General features: G+C 32.0%; 1 protein-coding gene across 1 annotated transcript in view; it reads left to right on the top strand.

Moving 5' to 3' along the window:
- Nucleotides 1-2508: 2508 nt before the first annotated feature.
- Nucleotides 2509-17161, top strand: part of RYa (RYamide) — a 67735-nt gene continuing 53082 nt past the window's right edge. The window contains exon 1 of the mRNA XM_089648031.1: nucleotides 2509-2603. Within this exon, the coding sequence (XP_089504157.1) occupies nucleotides 2566-2603 (38 nt within the window). The 5' untranslated portion in view covers nucleotides 2509-2565. The remainder of the gene's footprint in view (nucleotides 2604-17161) is intronic.

Raw genomic sequence — 17161 nt, 5'->3', positions numbered from 1 at the left:
CGTTAGAGTTTACATAAGAGTTTTTCATCTTAATTAAATTAATTAGAATAAAATAAATTTATTGCGCCAGGTTATTTCAGTTCGAATTGTTACTTTTTGAGGATCCATTTTTTCAGTTTTAACTAAATGTTTTATTTGCATTAAAATTGTAAAACGCGTTATTTGGTCCGTTGAATTTATTTTAAATTCAGCGAGATTTATTCTTAACGCTTTTGCACAGACTATTTATTTGTTATTTAAGAGGAAACCACAAGCCAAAAATGTGTATTTTCTTGATATACCTTATATTGTGGATAATAGGCATTAAAATCGCTTGACAAACGGAGTCTAGAAACGTTCGATTTCAAGCACAAAACTAGTTTTTATTTATTTTGTTCATAATTTTATAAGAAAGCAAAAAAGTTAATCAAGTGAAACTGACACATATAATCTTAGCTATAATGCCATATTAATTGTTTCCTTTACGCGTTCATAAATTTCTATTGAAAAAAAAATTTTTTTTGGTAGTTTACATTTATATTTTTTATTCAGTAATTTATTTTTTTATTTGTATTCTACTCAATAGGTAAACGATAGGAAAACCTTCAATTTATCTAAAACATATTTTTTGGTTTTCATAATGTACACCGATTCGTTATAAAGATTAATCAAAATTTTGATTTAGCATTTTAAAACATATTTTTATATACATTATGCTACAGTGATATGATTTAAAAATTTTCGCGCCTAAAAGTATTAAACTTTTTGGGGTATTATGCCGTGTAACGCTACCCTCTTCTTAAGCCAAAGTTTCGGACAGCATTACAGTGTCCATCATCAGGGCAGCTGTGTAGTAATTTTAATAAACGTTGGCTTAACACTGTCAGAAACGTTGGCTAAAGAAGGAATTAGCGCAACACGGCATAACACCCCAAAAATAAATCACTGTAATTATGCTATACTGTTTTCTTTTGTATAAAAATAAACTTTTTTTGTTACAGATTAAGAGTTGTATTAGTTATTTATGATTCTTAGTTACAGATTAAGAGTTGTATTAATTATTTATGATTCTTACATACCGATAAAGAGTTGTATTAGTTATTTATGATTCTTTGGAAATCAACTGGTGAATTTTATTATTTTAAATACTATACCAAAAATATACACTATAAATTTTCTCCTTGTGTTAAGAATATTTATTGAATTATATCGCATAAAAAAACTGTCACCATGTATTAAGAAATGAAAAATATTATATCAAAATATTATATTATATCAGTTTACTATTAATTTTAATATATTTGTTTTTAGTTTTATTTCATGTATGATTCATACTTGCATACTTATGTTTCTATAAAAGAGTATTTTTTAGTTCTTTTAGTTATTTTTATTATTATTTCATGTATGATTCATACTTGCATACTTATGTTTCTATAAAATGGTATTTTTAGTTCTTTTAAGTTATTTTTATTATTATTTCATGTATGATTCATACTTGCATACTTATGTTTCTATAAAATGGTATTTTTTAGTTCTTTTAAGTTATTTTTATTATTATTTCATGTATGATTCATACTTATTTTTCTATAAAATAGTATTTTTTAGTTCTTTTAAGTTATTTTTATTATTATTTCATGTATAACTACCACAACACGGGCATTAGCCTTGTATGGTAGTTAAAAAAATGTCAACAAATGTAACATGTAAACATTTATTAATTAATAAAATAAAATAAAATAAAATAAACAAACACTGTAACTTTGTATTACGAAATAAACGGAATTTTATCAAACAAAAACCCTAACCTTGTATTAAGAAATGAACAAAATATATCACACAAATTCAGAAACTGTTATCATGTATTAAGAAATCAACAAAATTTTATAAAATAAAAGCGAATACTGTAACGTTGTATTAAGAAACAAACAGTATTATATCAAACAAACGCCCTAACCTTGTATTAAGAAATGAACAAAATTACATCACAAAAAAAACTGTAACGTTGTGTTAAAAAACGCACTGAATTAAAAAGACAAAACAAATTAAACACCAACAGAAAAGGTACTCGTGACGTCACAGAAAAACACTCTTTCGTGGACTTTTTATATTTATTCAGTTCACAATTGAAAATATTCTCCGATGATAACTAATTTATGTCTGTTCAAGAAAGGATTTTGTTTAGAGTTTGTTTATTATGTTACAAATAAGTAATGTTTGGGTTGTGTTAACCCGGGGTGGGGGTTAGGCTTTATGGAAGTATGTTATATTTCATTGTTCTTGCTTCCATCTTTAACACTGTTTAATAATAAAATACTTTAATATTTTATTTATTTATGCTATGTTTTCACGAATTTCTAAATAAATCCTCTACAGTACAGGAGTCTCGTTGGAAAATGAAATAATTCTAACTTTGAAAATCGAACAGAACGATACCGAGTTTGCGTTCTCCGTCGCTAGGGTCGTGGCGTAGGAGGTTGTAGCAAGTATAAAACAAGCACGCGAAAGGACTTGGCTTCAGTAGCAGCCCAACGTCGCCAGTGTCAAGTTGAAGGAGTTACCGTTCCTGGTCGCAGACTCCAAGCCGATATGGAAGTTCATTGGCAATCAACATACACCCAAAACAAGTAAGAAATTTCATTTAAAAAAAAAATAATTTCCAAAATATTATTATAAAACGTATACACGAATATTACGTGCTAAAAACGCATTTTCATTGTTTTAAAATTTCTATTCTTTTGTGATAAATGTACCCACATATATTAAATTATTTAAAATCTGATGATTTAAGGAAATGAATTAGAATTAATTCAAAATCATTCATAAAACTTAAATAAGCACAATAAAATAATAATTTAATATTGTTTGAATCGTCTCCTGAAAAGCTTTCATTGTGTGGCGAAAAGGGTTTTTACCAAACCAGAGTCCATAAAAAATATATATTTCAATATATTAAACTATTAAATATGTTTCCTTGTAATGCATTCACTTCTTCGACAAATATAAACAAAAAGTTTTTTTTAAGGATTATGATTATGATAAAATTTTTGAATGATTATTTTTTTAAGGGATGAATAACCGTTTAAGTATTATTAATAATTGAATTATCACGAAAAGGCACTCGGTATGAACGTGAAACATGGCGTATATTCAAAAGTTTTCCAGTTAAAAAGTAATATTCCATTTCCAAAAATGACCGGCAGACAAAATACAAATCAAAAATATAATAAATGGTTCCGTCACATACATAAATATAAATTCTAACCGATGTTTTTGGATACCTGCGGGAATATAATTATTTTTCCACTTCAGCTCAAGCCGTAAAATGAAGAAGAATAAATTACATTTTGTCCATATATTTCTTTTTTATAAACTTACCTAATTTGAAAGACCTTAACGAAATAAAATTGTCCAAAAATGACATTTAGTTCTTTGAGTAAAACGAATATTGCCAATGCACATTTAATGCAAGAGTAATTTCCTCCATATTTTGATGAAGCATTTCATCAAGAAGAATTAAAATTCTGCTTTCAAATGGGTGGGAAAAGGGTAGACTGATTCTCTGATTAAAACTGTGAATTTGTATCAAAAACAGAGCCTCGCTGCAACACACTCTTCTTTGTAATTATAAATAAAGCTAAACAACAAATCTATACGTTTTTTTAGATGAAATCCTTTCGCGTTTACCGCGAGTTTGATTGCTTCAAAACGGTGTTTAGTCATGTAATTTGACTTTATGAAGATAAAGTGAAGATTGCAAAGACAAATTAAATTTATTAATTTCGCCACTCGTTTCCATAATTGTATGATTACAGTAATAATGTATTTTTCAAGCCTTTCTTTAAATGTTATTAAGAGTTGTTATAAGTTAAAGAATATTTTTTTCGAAAGATAACGCTAACAATGTTTTTAATAATCAAATAAAGTATATGTTTGGCAATATCTTTGTTCCCAAAGCAGCAACTCACGGGGAAATAATAAAAAGTTTTTAGATATTTTGTCCAAACACCTCATTGTTAATAAAGATCAATTTATAAATAATAAAACATGTCAGTAATCAGAATCCAACTATCTTTTGGTATTTCTAACTCAGGACGAATCCTGAAAGTAGGTAGATTCAACAGTAAGAATGACAACTGATTTGGATACCCCGCCGTACTGACCACTTTAAATTGGGCCGTTTGTAAATTTAAAAAAATAAATCAAACGCCTGAAATTAATTAAACTGTTAATACATATTGAAAAAAGTAAAATTATGCTCGCCGAAAGTGTCAAAAATGTATTTTCTCATTGCATCCCAAGTAAAAACACCATTTTGAAATTACTAAGAAGACTAACTAAGAAAACCAAAGTGTTTTAAATTATCCTCATTATTGATGACCAGTACACAACGTCATTCTTATTTTTTAAATGTCAAACGATCTTGTTTCTTCTTCAATATTAATTAATTAATTAGGTCGCGCACAAATGTTGGTACGAAATGTGTATTCAAAATCAAAACCCGAAAGATTCCGACATATTTTTTTATACATGAAGTACTTTTTTATTTTATAAATAATAATAATAATAAAAAGTTTTTTTGCTCAATCAACAACATTTTAGAATTAATTTTGTTTTTCCTGTTTTTTCTCTAAAAAATATTTGTAAATGTTTTATTAATATATATTGTGCACTTTCACTAATTTTTTCACACAAGATAAGATTTTTTAAAATTGTAGCGGCTGCTGTTAAGATGCATGCCAATTCTCTCATTAATGTTTCTATTGTCAATTTTCAATTTTCATTAAACAATAAAAAACTACTCCGTTTACAAAACCATACAGGTAGACCATTTTTCAAAACCAATGATTTGTTAATTTATAATTAAATTTAGTTTTTAAAATAATAATAACTAATTAATGACCGCTTATAGTAATACTTTGAGTTATCGAAGAAAGCAAACACTTTGTGGCTTGACATTATATAAATTTTTTTTTTTTTACTCAGTTTTAAACCACTTTATTTGAGTAATATAGGTTGACCGGTTTCGGTTGCACTCAACCTTCTTCAGGACAATGGAATATAAACTGTAAGCCGGTCGACCAATATAACTCAAATAAAGTGGTTTAAAACACAGTTAAAAAATCATGCATGTAATAGTATTTTCCGGTTACTTATTTCTCTGTACTTATTTGTTCATTTTTACCCCAATTAAGAAATCATTGTTCTGTAACATCTTGATATTTTTTATTAATTAGTTGTGAAAACAGATTTCCTTACTTCGTTTAATTTTGATCATGATAATGTTAAGTAATTTTGAAAAAAGCTGTAAAATACATTTTATGCTATTTTGACACACTGTGAAAACATCAATTGTGAACGGGTGTTCCACTGGTATCCGTTGAGTTTAGAGCAGGCTCCATTAAAATACCTATATAACACACTAATCATCCCTACATTGCTTCTGTGCCTTACATATAATAATCGGTCTGTTAACAACAGATCCGTCAATCATACGGACCGCCCTCCTTTGCACAGAATCTAGTAGGTTTATCAAGTATTATGGGGCTCTAGCCCAGAGGTGGCTCCCAAATTCAATTTTTTAACGTACTTGATATTTGTACAGGGTTACAGCGTTTGACGCCAGCTTCTTGGAAGGCATAAATGTGGGTAAATAAATCCGGGCTTCTATCTCGGGATCTAACACCAACCTTTCTCTTCTTCTTCCCTTCGCCCACATCCATATGCTTAGCATAACACCACTTAAAATTATATTTAGTCCAATGTGGCAATTTTTAGGCCTTTTTAGGTAGGTACATATTGAGCTAGTAGCTTGTATAGCGCCGTTTTTGTGCAAAATCACTTCAAGGGCGCTGTACAAACTTATAATACATTTCTACAGTGATCATGTTATTACTAACTATTTATGGAGATAATATAAAGTACAATACTTACCTGGTAGGTCACTTGAGATTAACACTTAATTAACATTATCTAATTGTTTATTAGCGAAATTTAGATACAGGATTGAGGACATAATTGGAAAATTGAATATAACTGGACTTTCTCTTATGAATGGTATATTTAATTTAAGGGTATGACAGCTTAAAAAGTTAAGTTTTTAGTTTAGACAGTTGATAAGTTGATAGTTTAACGTTCATGTGAGACTAGCATTAAATATTATAAGAAAATATTCGTTCCACTTAATTAAAGAAACCTTTTGAAAATAAAGAACCAATGGTAGGTATTTCCAGATGTTTGTGACTTCAAAAATGTTTAAACTGGTGATAAATAAAACCCGCCATTACACGAATAGTAATAATGATCACCTCAAGGATGATGTACAAATATGACTTCCTGGCAGGTCACTTCAGTTAAATACAGTTTTAGCAGATACGACTTTGGCCGCGGATATTAAAAACCGTTCCTATTCTATCTTCCTTTACTAAAGATGATACATTTATTTGAATGTCAACCCATCGGCATACCTGCCGTCAAGATTAGTGGGCTGCACTCTTTTCGCATCGACATATTGCCCGCCCCATTGGTGCCACTAAAACTTTTCCCAAATTCTTAGATATTTCACAATAAAATTATAATCTATATAAAAGTATAAAAAGTGTTTAATTTGGGGAAATATGGGATGCAATACTGCACAGTAATAATCCTTCTCAAGTATGCACAGATGTCACAAATAAACATTAGTATGCTGATGGGTGGGAAGTACAGTTAATATTTATTTTATGCAGGATGTACAGGACGATAGAAGTAAAAAAGATAAATAACTTTTAACCGTTGTTTTTTTTGTAATAAAAAAATATAATTTTCTCCACACAAACAATTCAATTTTCGAAAAATTCGAAAGGTTATTTGAACGAAATTAATAACAATTGAGTACATTGGTTTATATTTTAAGGTAATAAACCATGTTGCCACTATATTTCCTTTATAAGTATTGAAATACTCATAAAGGAGTATTTAGTGATAAATTATTAAAACGTATTGGAAAATGTATTTATGTCGGGGCGACAGAGATGTGGATTTTATACGATTAAGGGGTTTAGATATTTCACTAAATCATCAAAATTGGAATAATTTTCCAAGCATTTGGAAGTCAGTTTAGTGTGGAGGGTAATACATCAGAACTTGACGTACAATCATTGTTTAATATATCATACAATTTATTGAACCATGACGTGACGTTTTCGACATTTTAAAATTCATCTATTTCGTTGCTGAAATCGAATCTTAATTATATAATTTATGTGGGATGATGTGTTATGAGCGAATTTATGTGTTTATCTTCCTTTTTAAAAATATAACCCACGCATATTACATGACTCCTTCTGTTATAAAATATCTTTGTGATCAACCTGGTAAGGTGACGCAAAAGTTATATAACATTAATTGTAATTGCCGAACCCGCCAGTGGGACTTACGCAAAGATGAAATAAGATGGAAAGGGGAAGGTTGGGAAGCTGAGTACATTCACCATTATAAGATCCTTTACTTTTACGGAGGTCGTGTATTAAACACACGTGTAAGTGTGTGCGACCGCTAGAGAAACAGCGTTGGCTGGACGATGCGTTTGGATAGAGCAGTGTTCAAACCTTGGCCACATTTCGATCAAAACTATAAGAAGTTCGCCAAGTTACATTTTTTCTTTAATTTTATTTATAATTTTGGCCCCTTTGATCTAGTCACTAAATAATACAGGAATTCCTGAATCTCTTTCAGTTAGTCGATGTTGAAAGTATCTACCACTCTCCAGTGGCGTTCATGGAGTTTTTGTTCAGGGTAGGCGACAGGAAAAACAGCGAAGTAATTGATATTAAAATAAACTTACCACACACTTGGCAAGTTTTAACTAAGGAGATCTGAGCTGCTGGCGCTTGTTGGTTGGGATTACTTGCCACATTTAATATCCAAATAACGTTTCAATAATGCTTATTACAGTGGCATTTTTTGACAGCATATTTCATTACTAAAGTTGTACTAATTAATAGAGTTAACAAAAAATGAAACTGATTGCTAGATTTATAATTTGTTCTAAAGGCACGGCATTTTTCGACACTAAACACAAACGGGTCTTCATGTACATTTTTGTGTCGAACACGGTCAACATTTGAAGTGCATCATTTTGCGTAGTTACTTTGTTCCTGCTGCGATCTAACTTCGCACGTATTTTAAACGCGTAGTATGATTTCTCGTATCGTTATTTAAATTTTTGCCAATAAAGTGTCTTTCATATAAATTTTAATTGAATGTGCCACTGGCTTAGTACTTTTTGATTCTAGACCATTTTGCATGCGGTCTATCGCTCTTATACTTCCATTTAAATTTTGTAATAATGGTGAAACACAGTTTTGTATGTAAATATATAGGCCCGAATCGGACTTGTATTTGGATCATGAAACACGCATACGAGACACTTGTTGTATGATTCTTTATTCTGTATTATGTGGCTTTGTGTAATGCATGCTACTACCACTCTAACACTTTGGTATGTGCATAGACTTCATGGTGTATAGACATTAGTTAGTTGTTAGGTCTGTGGCTCAGTCTCACATGACATAGTACCCATAGGACACGAGCTTGGATACGTATCCAATTCGTTGTCTGAAAAGAATACTTTCCTCGATTTGGGATTCTTACTCTTGCTCGGCACTCTACAGCGAGCTCGGCATTTCAAAGGTTAATCACCGGTGGTTCACTATTTTATTCAAAATGGTGCCACAAAGTTGCCACAAAATCATTTTTGTAAAAGTCAACGTTTTTTCGACAGATTTTCTTGAACCTCCTGGAGTTTCGTGGCCCATCCTGAAACACAATGTAAGGACATGCTTTTTAAAAAAAATTACAAATTTGAAATTGCAAGCTTGTCAAATTGTCAATTGATAGCTTTAAAAAGACATCTATATGTATAATTTTTAAAAACCGTTTTTTTATCATTAAAAATAACGAAAAATCTTTTTTTTTAATGTGAATACAGCACAAAAGTCCCAACTGCTCTCAACCTTTGGGAGCTAGTGAGACTATAGCATCCCCGATTGCGATATGTTGTGAGGGGTTGCTAGTGGGGAGGGGAAAAATCAGGGCGATGCTGAGAGTATCTTCCACTCTGGAACGTGTCGCAAATACGCCATATATTATTTTAATTAAAAAATGAAATAGTAAATATCATAAATTTATGAAATAAAATTTAGTTGCGTTCGCCGGGATTTAAACCCGTTACATCCAGATTACGGAACATTACAGTAGAAATGAACGTTACACAAAATCAATGCGTAAAGCAATCACACTTTTAAAATCAATTCACATAAATCTACTTGCTTTAAAATGACTGATTTAGAAATAAAACCATTCCGAATTGGCATTATTATTATTAGCTAAGCATTTGTACAAACAAAGGAGTTGGACGGTACAAATTACAAGGATTCCATGATAACTCCTCAAAATGACAATTCAACACAAATGTAAAAAATATTATAAAGTTATAAAAAGTGATATTAGTTACACATGTAATCTATTTAATCTAGTTTTTTCATCACTTTTCATAACTTTATAGCACTTTTTATAGGTGTGTTGAATTTTCATTTTCAGGAATTATCCGGTCATCAATTACAAGCATAACTGTAATGCAGAAAGTTTGTTCGTGTATCTCACTGAATACTTTCAAATGCGAATCGCTTTAACTAATTTAAAAAATTTAGGTGATTGAAATCCTTTCTAGCCCGCGAACTCATTTTCATCATGAGCTGTAAATCTTTGAACGTGCCGGTATTGCCTGCAATCACCTTTTACTATATTTGTTTACTGACGCGGAATGAAGTAAATTATAAATAAGCTGTAATTAACTGTGGATATTTCTCAAAAGGGAATATTTTAGTTAACTAAGGACACACTAGACACGACCACAACACTCAGTACAGACAGTATGTTATAAATATATCTGTACTTCAGAAGTCAAAGGTAGGTTGTCACATTTTAAAATTGTTCAGGGGAGAGGATTTTTTTCCTTTGAACACTGTGGGGATACCAGACCTTTTATGTTAACCTAACTTAGTTTCACATTGTCGTAGGATAACCGTCTTTACACTTCTATATAGATACTGAAAAAACTAAACTCATTTCACAAAAAAAACTGGACAACCGACCTTTGACTTCTGAGGTACAGATATAAATTCGGCTAAACCTCAGCATCAAACAATCAACAATAATTGAAGAGTTGAGATAGTCATTCACTAAGACTTGCAGATTAACATTCCTCGTATCGTAATTACAGATTTCTCTATTCCAATCTTCGTTTCAATTAATTTTGATTTAGATTTTATGGAAAATACAGCCTCGATTTAACACACTAGATGTAAAATTATCGATTTCTTGCCAGTAAGTTATTTTCGTCAAAATGTCTGTATAAGATTGTGCAAGATTTTCTTGTATTGCATATTCTTGTCGACGTGTTATCATGTCTTGACGGTGAGTTCGCTTGGCTACTACGCTCTGTTACAAATATTATATTATAACCACAGACATAGGAATTAATAGACGAGAAGATAATGGCGAGGGGTAAAATCAACTGTTGAAGAACGAAGGGAGTGAAGCTGACTATGATTCGTCAATAAATCAATCTGACAATAAATAGGCATCTCGCATTATAATATCACCATTTACTTCTTAAAAGTAAAATCTGCTTTTGAATGAATAGACATTTTTACATGGGAGCGCAAATTACTCGCCACGTTATGAACAAATTTGCGAAGTCCAAATTCGGCAAAAAAATTCGGTTCTCTTTTCAGAGTCGAATATTTCGTTTAAGTATTTAGTTAAGACACTTTTATAAATGTTCATAATTTACTTCCCAGCAACCAACCAGCTTTGTGTTTCGCGTCCAGACGTTTCTCGATGTGATAGTAACAACTGATTCATATTATACGATGTGAATATGCTTAAAATAAAGTAAAATAATGCTTATATATGGAATGTAATACGACAATTGGGTTTATTCTCTTTTTCACATCTATTTTTACAAGTTTTCATAGTATAAGTCAACATTTTGCCGTGTTATTTCGTAAAATGAACCGATGATGCCTCGACCATAGTTCGCACAAGAATGATGACGTCACGTTTTCAAATTTCACTTGAGGCCATACGCGAGCACAGCCGGCTCCAATGAAACCGGTGTGGGGAGTGGGGATAATACGCTTTTAATCACTTAGGGCAGGTCTACTAATATTCATATGTCTATGATTATAAATGTCATAATTTCGATTGCGATTAATATTGATGAATAATTTCGTAGAATGGCTTGAATAGTTTTGTAGTTATTGCAGGATATCGATGTTTTTTCTGAAGTGAATATATCTTATACATTACCGAATGACACGACAATATTGATGACCAACGAAAGTCCAGTTGATGCCTAAAATAGTCAATTGTTCGGCGAAAGGCAATAGGTAATCGGTAATCTATCTTGCAGGTTTATCAGCATCTTTATAGTTAATAGTACGCACGGCAACTATTTTAAAAAGGTTCTCAACAAAATAAACCTCTTTCGTAAAGAATAAGGCTTATATCAATAATATAACAAACCAAGTGGGAATTGTCCTCTTTCTACCGTTAATTCAATGGATGAGCACCGAAGAGCAGCGGTATTAATCCTTTCGTCATCTGTACAGAGACATCTATGAATAACCTTTGTGTTCCCCCTTCATATAACATAACCATCTCCAAGATCCAGGCTTACTATTTAATTCCTCAAAAGACCCTCAACACAGCATCTAAAAAGATGACACAAGCGCTGAGAGAAATAACTTCGTTTGGGATCTCCGGGTGAAATTAAATTAATAATTTTTTTCAAAGATTATTAATCCAGTTAGACCTTAAAAACGATTAAATAACAAAGATAATATCTATTAGCCCGGAATTCATTTGACAGGTAGAATGAAAAATATGTGTCATCATGCGATACTAATTTTAGATTTTTTTTCAACAGTATATTTATACTGTTGATATTCAATAAATAAATAAATAACTGTACAAAAATATTATGTTTTGACGGAACTGTTTCTTGTCCTATCGTTGATATAAAATATTAAAATCCATTTAATAAGTACCTAGCAAGGTACCTAGTAATTGTTTTAGTAGGATGTATAAAAATGGTTCCATGATAACTCAACAAAGTGACAATTAAACACACTTTTAAAAAGTGATATAAAGACAATGTTAATTTTTTTTCAACCTAACCTAACCTAACCTAACCTACTTAACTCAGTTTATAAAGTTTTTGTTTGATCACTTTCCATGAAACTTTTTAAATATGTGATGAATTATCATTGTGATGATTTATCCGGTCACCATAAAAATATATCTGTTATATATCCTATAGGATGTTACCAGGAAAAGTACGTTGTGCTTTGACATTTTATAGGATGTTACCAGGAAGAGAACCTTGTGCTTTGACATTTTTATAGGATGTTACCAGGAAGAGAACCTTGTGTTTTGACATTTTATAGGATGTTACCAGAGATTACGTTTTGCGTTGACATTTTATAGGATGTTACCAGAAAGAGTGCGTTGTGCTTTAACATTTTATAGGATGTTACCAGAAAGAGTACGTTGTGCTTTAACATTTTATAGGATGTTACCAGAAAGAGTACAACATTGTGTTTTGACATTTTTCCGATTTACACTATTTTGTAGTCTAAAAGCTTTGTTCGCCAGTTGATAACTGAAAGAAAATTAGAATAAACCGGGAAAAAGTGAACAATTTTTTCACTAAGCTTGTCTCACGGGAGAGCTATACCCTCATAATATATGTGAGTTTGGCCCATTTCCCAGTGGATAAATCGTGAAATTATTATAATCATGTTTATTACACCGTTTGACCATGATTATTACAACCTGTTTACGCCACATAATCCGAGAATTACAACAACAAAAAAACCGCTTGACCCCCGAGAATTGCAGCTCGATTACCCGCTTAATCCAATAATTACAAAAAAATCACCGTTTAACCACGAGAATTGCAGCATGATTTTCTCGCGTAATCCAAAAATTACAACCAAAATACAACGCTTGACCACTCGAAATGCAACCTGATTACATCGCATAATCGGCATAATCGAAGAGTTACAACCAAAATACACAGCTTGACCACTAGAAATGCAACCTGGTAACCCCTCATACTCCAAGAAGTACAACCAAAATACACCACTTGACCACGAGAATCGCAACCTGATTTACCCTGCATAATCCAAGAATTACACTTATTGTACTTATCCGAGTGGTTGCGTGATCTTCGATTCTTCAAAAGTGAACTCAATTTTCTGTTATTTTTTTAATGATGAACTAATGTTTATAATACAAGGTTTTTATGCATAGCACAAAGGATAACAAATTATTATAAGCCTTAATTACTCGCCTGAAATATCCATACAAATTGAAAATATCTCCCGAGTAAAAAACGGGACGTAAAGACTTAGAGCTTATAATAAATTAATTCTCTGTATCACACGAAGATGTGAGCTAACTTAAGATTAATAAATAAATAAATAAATCTTATTTACAAAACAGAAATCTAAAACTTATGAACAGGAAAAAAAATCTCTTTCTAAACTTTTTATATTTGTCATTTTTGGTATACACAATAATTTTTCAGGAAGCAACGTTATTTAAATCATGTGCTTTATAACATCCAAAGTTCTTGTTCGTACGACATCTTGTACGTGACGAGTGCGACATAGTATTGGAACTTCTTTATGTGGTGAGGAGAAGTAGATTTTTTAAATATAAGCTCCACTCAGGAGGCCTTTAACATCTTTGGGAATGCTCTGTGCAGAGTCTTTTAGGGAAAGGAATGACAGAAAGTTAGTGAGTAGGTACATCCGGGTAGTCAATGTGCCCAGAGTGACGGACCTATGAATACATCTCTTCACTGCGGTGCAAAGTGATAAGTCGAGAGAGAGTCCGGGTGGCGAGGTCAAAAGGCCTCTCTCAACCAGTCTCTCCCGATCTGACCAGCCACATGGCAGGGGTGTCGGTTATCCAATAAATGAGTCCCGGGGCGGCGGTACCCATACCCGCCTCCCAAATTGGAAGATGGGGAAGAGGAACGTGGGGAAGTTCCTGACTATTAAAATTAGTTTACCAAACGTTTCAATACTGGATGGCGGTCTTACACCAGAGCGATACTGAAAGTATCTTACACTCAGGGACCGTGCCTTTTACCTGATATTATTTTAATCATTTAATAAAATTAATTGCGCTGGGATTTGCTTTGCACTTTCCCCTCTACCACGGAGATCTCTAACAGGAGGAACTAATACGTGTAAAATCCACACAAGCGATAAAGTACCAATAATATAATTTACCACAGGATTTTTTTTGTTCTATATTTGAAATGTAAAATAAATATAAATACCTTACATTTGCAGGACAAAAGTAGTACTAATGAATGCAATTAAAACAACTATTTTTCTTTGCTTTCGTAAAACTAAATTACAGTTTTCGTCGTGGCATTTGTAACATTTTCATCGGTAACAACTAGTTAAAAAAATAATACAAGATGATGTATATTTCTTGATACATTATTCATCGATTTCTCAAATAGATTTATTACATTTTCAATGAATGTGTTTAATTAATTTATTAAACCTTAATATAATTCAATTTTCTGCGAAATCGTTAAGCCTTCATATAATTTGATTGAAATATAACTTTTAGTATGTATATCTTCCTTTGATTGAAATAAATCACGATTAACGAAAGTGATGGAAAGACACGCAGTATCGAAGGTTCAATCAATTTCTATCACTTTTAAAATGATTGAAGCGGACAGCATTATACCGGAGTTCCTTTTGAAGATATATAATACCAGGCTTAGTTAAATTCTTAACCCTGCCGATGCCAAGAAAAGGGCTCAGTTTGAATTAAAAGTTGGTTACTATTATTTTAATCAAGTATTCTACCGCTTCATTTTGGTAAGCACAAGCACTCAGTTTTATATCTCTGCTATATAACACGTATGGCTTGTACAAAATATAAATAAATGTACATTTCAACGCAGCATCACTGCTGAGATTCATGGAACATATAGCTTTGTATTAGTGAACGCCGAACCGGTGCGATGCAATCTGTTAGTCAGAAGTTGATAATAGTTTGTCTAGTCTATAATTAGTAATAGATAGAAAATAACATTATAGAAATATGTCAAATGGCATGTGTATATCGAACCAGAGTCCCAACTGCTATCTACCGTACAGAGCCAGTGGGGTTTGTTGTGAGGGTGAGGGAAATGGGGAAGGGAAGGAGACGTGAAAGAGGAAGGTTGGGAAGTACCTCTCTCTTCAGATCTGGTCACTAATATTACGAGTTAAGCCATTTCAAGTAACGTTTCGATTCTAAATGTGAGTGTCCTCTATCTACCACTTGTACTTATGCTATCAGCGCTGTCTTTTTGAGGAAAGGCGAAATCATATTAAGAGTAGGGAATTAATAAATATTGTCAAGTTATTCGTAATCCGGGAATGTTCATCTTTCTATATCAGACCAACGCCGGGTTTCAAGGGGACGGCCTCTTGCTCCAGAGACGCTTACCAGTCTACCACGAAGTCAATCATTAGAGGTAGGTACACACAACTTCACGACAATGGCGCTATTAAAAACACTATTTTTTATATTTTGTTTTTTTTTACCCATTTCACCGCTTGAGGGTTACCCAATCAATTAACCCTGTATCGAATTACCACCGCTAGACGTGCTTTAAGAAGAACAAAATAAATAATATTGATTCCTCTCTCTGGCGTTGCTCATTTAATAATGATGTTTCTCTTAGTTAATGGATACCTAGCTCTTCAAATTAAATATTATTGCTTCATATTTGAACATTATTTTGTTTTTTCTTTCATATCATGCAGAGATTCAATCAGGAATCCCAATTAATTAATAATAATACTTTGCCCAACAAACGTCAATTTTTAACATAAAAATATTATTCTATAAAATTATTCGTAATATAATTAAATCGTTTTGAATACAATTACTAATTTTCCAATAAGTATATCTGAACGCTCCGGACGATTTTATGTTTTATGGTTATTTTTTTTTTTGTAATATGAGTACCTACTATATAGATAACATATAATTTAATCTAGTTATATAGATAACATATAATTTAATCTAGTTTGGCGATATATTTGGGAGGCGGGTTTGGGTACCGCTGCCCCGAGAACCATTTATTGGATAATCAACACCTCTGTCGTAGGCGGGAGGGATAGATTATTCGTTCGTCACTCCTAAAATACTGATATCTGGATTCCTATCCACCCATAGACTAACATCAATGTATCCACCCCATATACCGTTTTCATTCCCAAAATTTCCTCTCATTCCTGTCCTAAAAAAGACCCTCCACTCAGCATCCCCAAATATGGCATAGGTCCTGAGGGAAATTATTTTTTCCGGGCCTCCTGGGTGGAAATGTAAAATAGGTTAATTATAATTATTTGAAAAATTAATTTTGCTCTATGAACTTTAAAAAATAATGAAATATAAAACGAAAATCATTAAGAAGAAGCATCTTGATGGAGATTCATTTAAATTACGATCCATTTACGTTGGAACACAAATTACAAACGATCGATTTGCGTTGGAACACAAATTACAAACGATCGATTCGCGTTGGAACACAAATTACAAACGATCGATTTGCGTTGGAACACAAATTACAAACGATCGATTCACGTTGGAACACAAATTACAAACGATCGATTCACGTTGGAACACAAATTACAAACGATCGACTTGCGTTGGAACACAAATTACAAACGATCGATTCGCGTTGGAACACAAATTACAAACGATCGATTTGCGTTGGAACACAAATTACAAACGATCGATTTGCGTTGGAACACAAATTACAAACGATCGATTCACGTTGGAACACAAATTACAAAAGATCGATTCGCGTTGGAACACAAATTGCAAACGATCGATTCGCGTTGGAACACAAATTGCAAACGATCGATTCGCGTTGGAACACAAATTGCAAACGATCGATTTGCGTCGGAACACAAATTTGTCGAATATGAATTTAAATTTTAACCCAAAAAAAGTTTTTTTTTACGTTGCTTATTTTTAAAATTTTATATTTTAACGCAGTATGTAGGGCAAGTTTCTAAAATCATGCAAAATTGAATTCTTTTGG

This window comes from Hesperophylax consimilis, chromosome 27, assembly GCF_061612785.1.
Source record: "Hesperophylax consimilis isolate HC1 chromosome 27, BYU_Hcon_1.0, whole genome shotgun sequence".
NCBI classification, from domain to species: Eukaryota; Metazoa; Arthropoda; class Insecta; order Trichoptera; family Limnephilidae; genus Hesperophylax; species Hesperophylax consimilis.
This window is presented reverse-complemented; position numbering and strand designations above follow the sequence as displayed.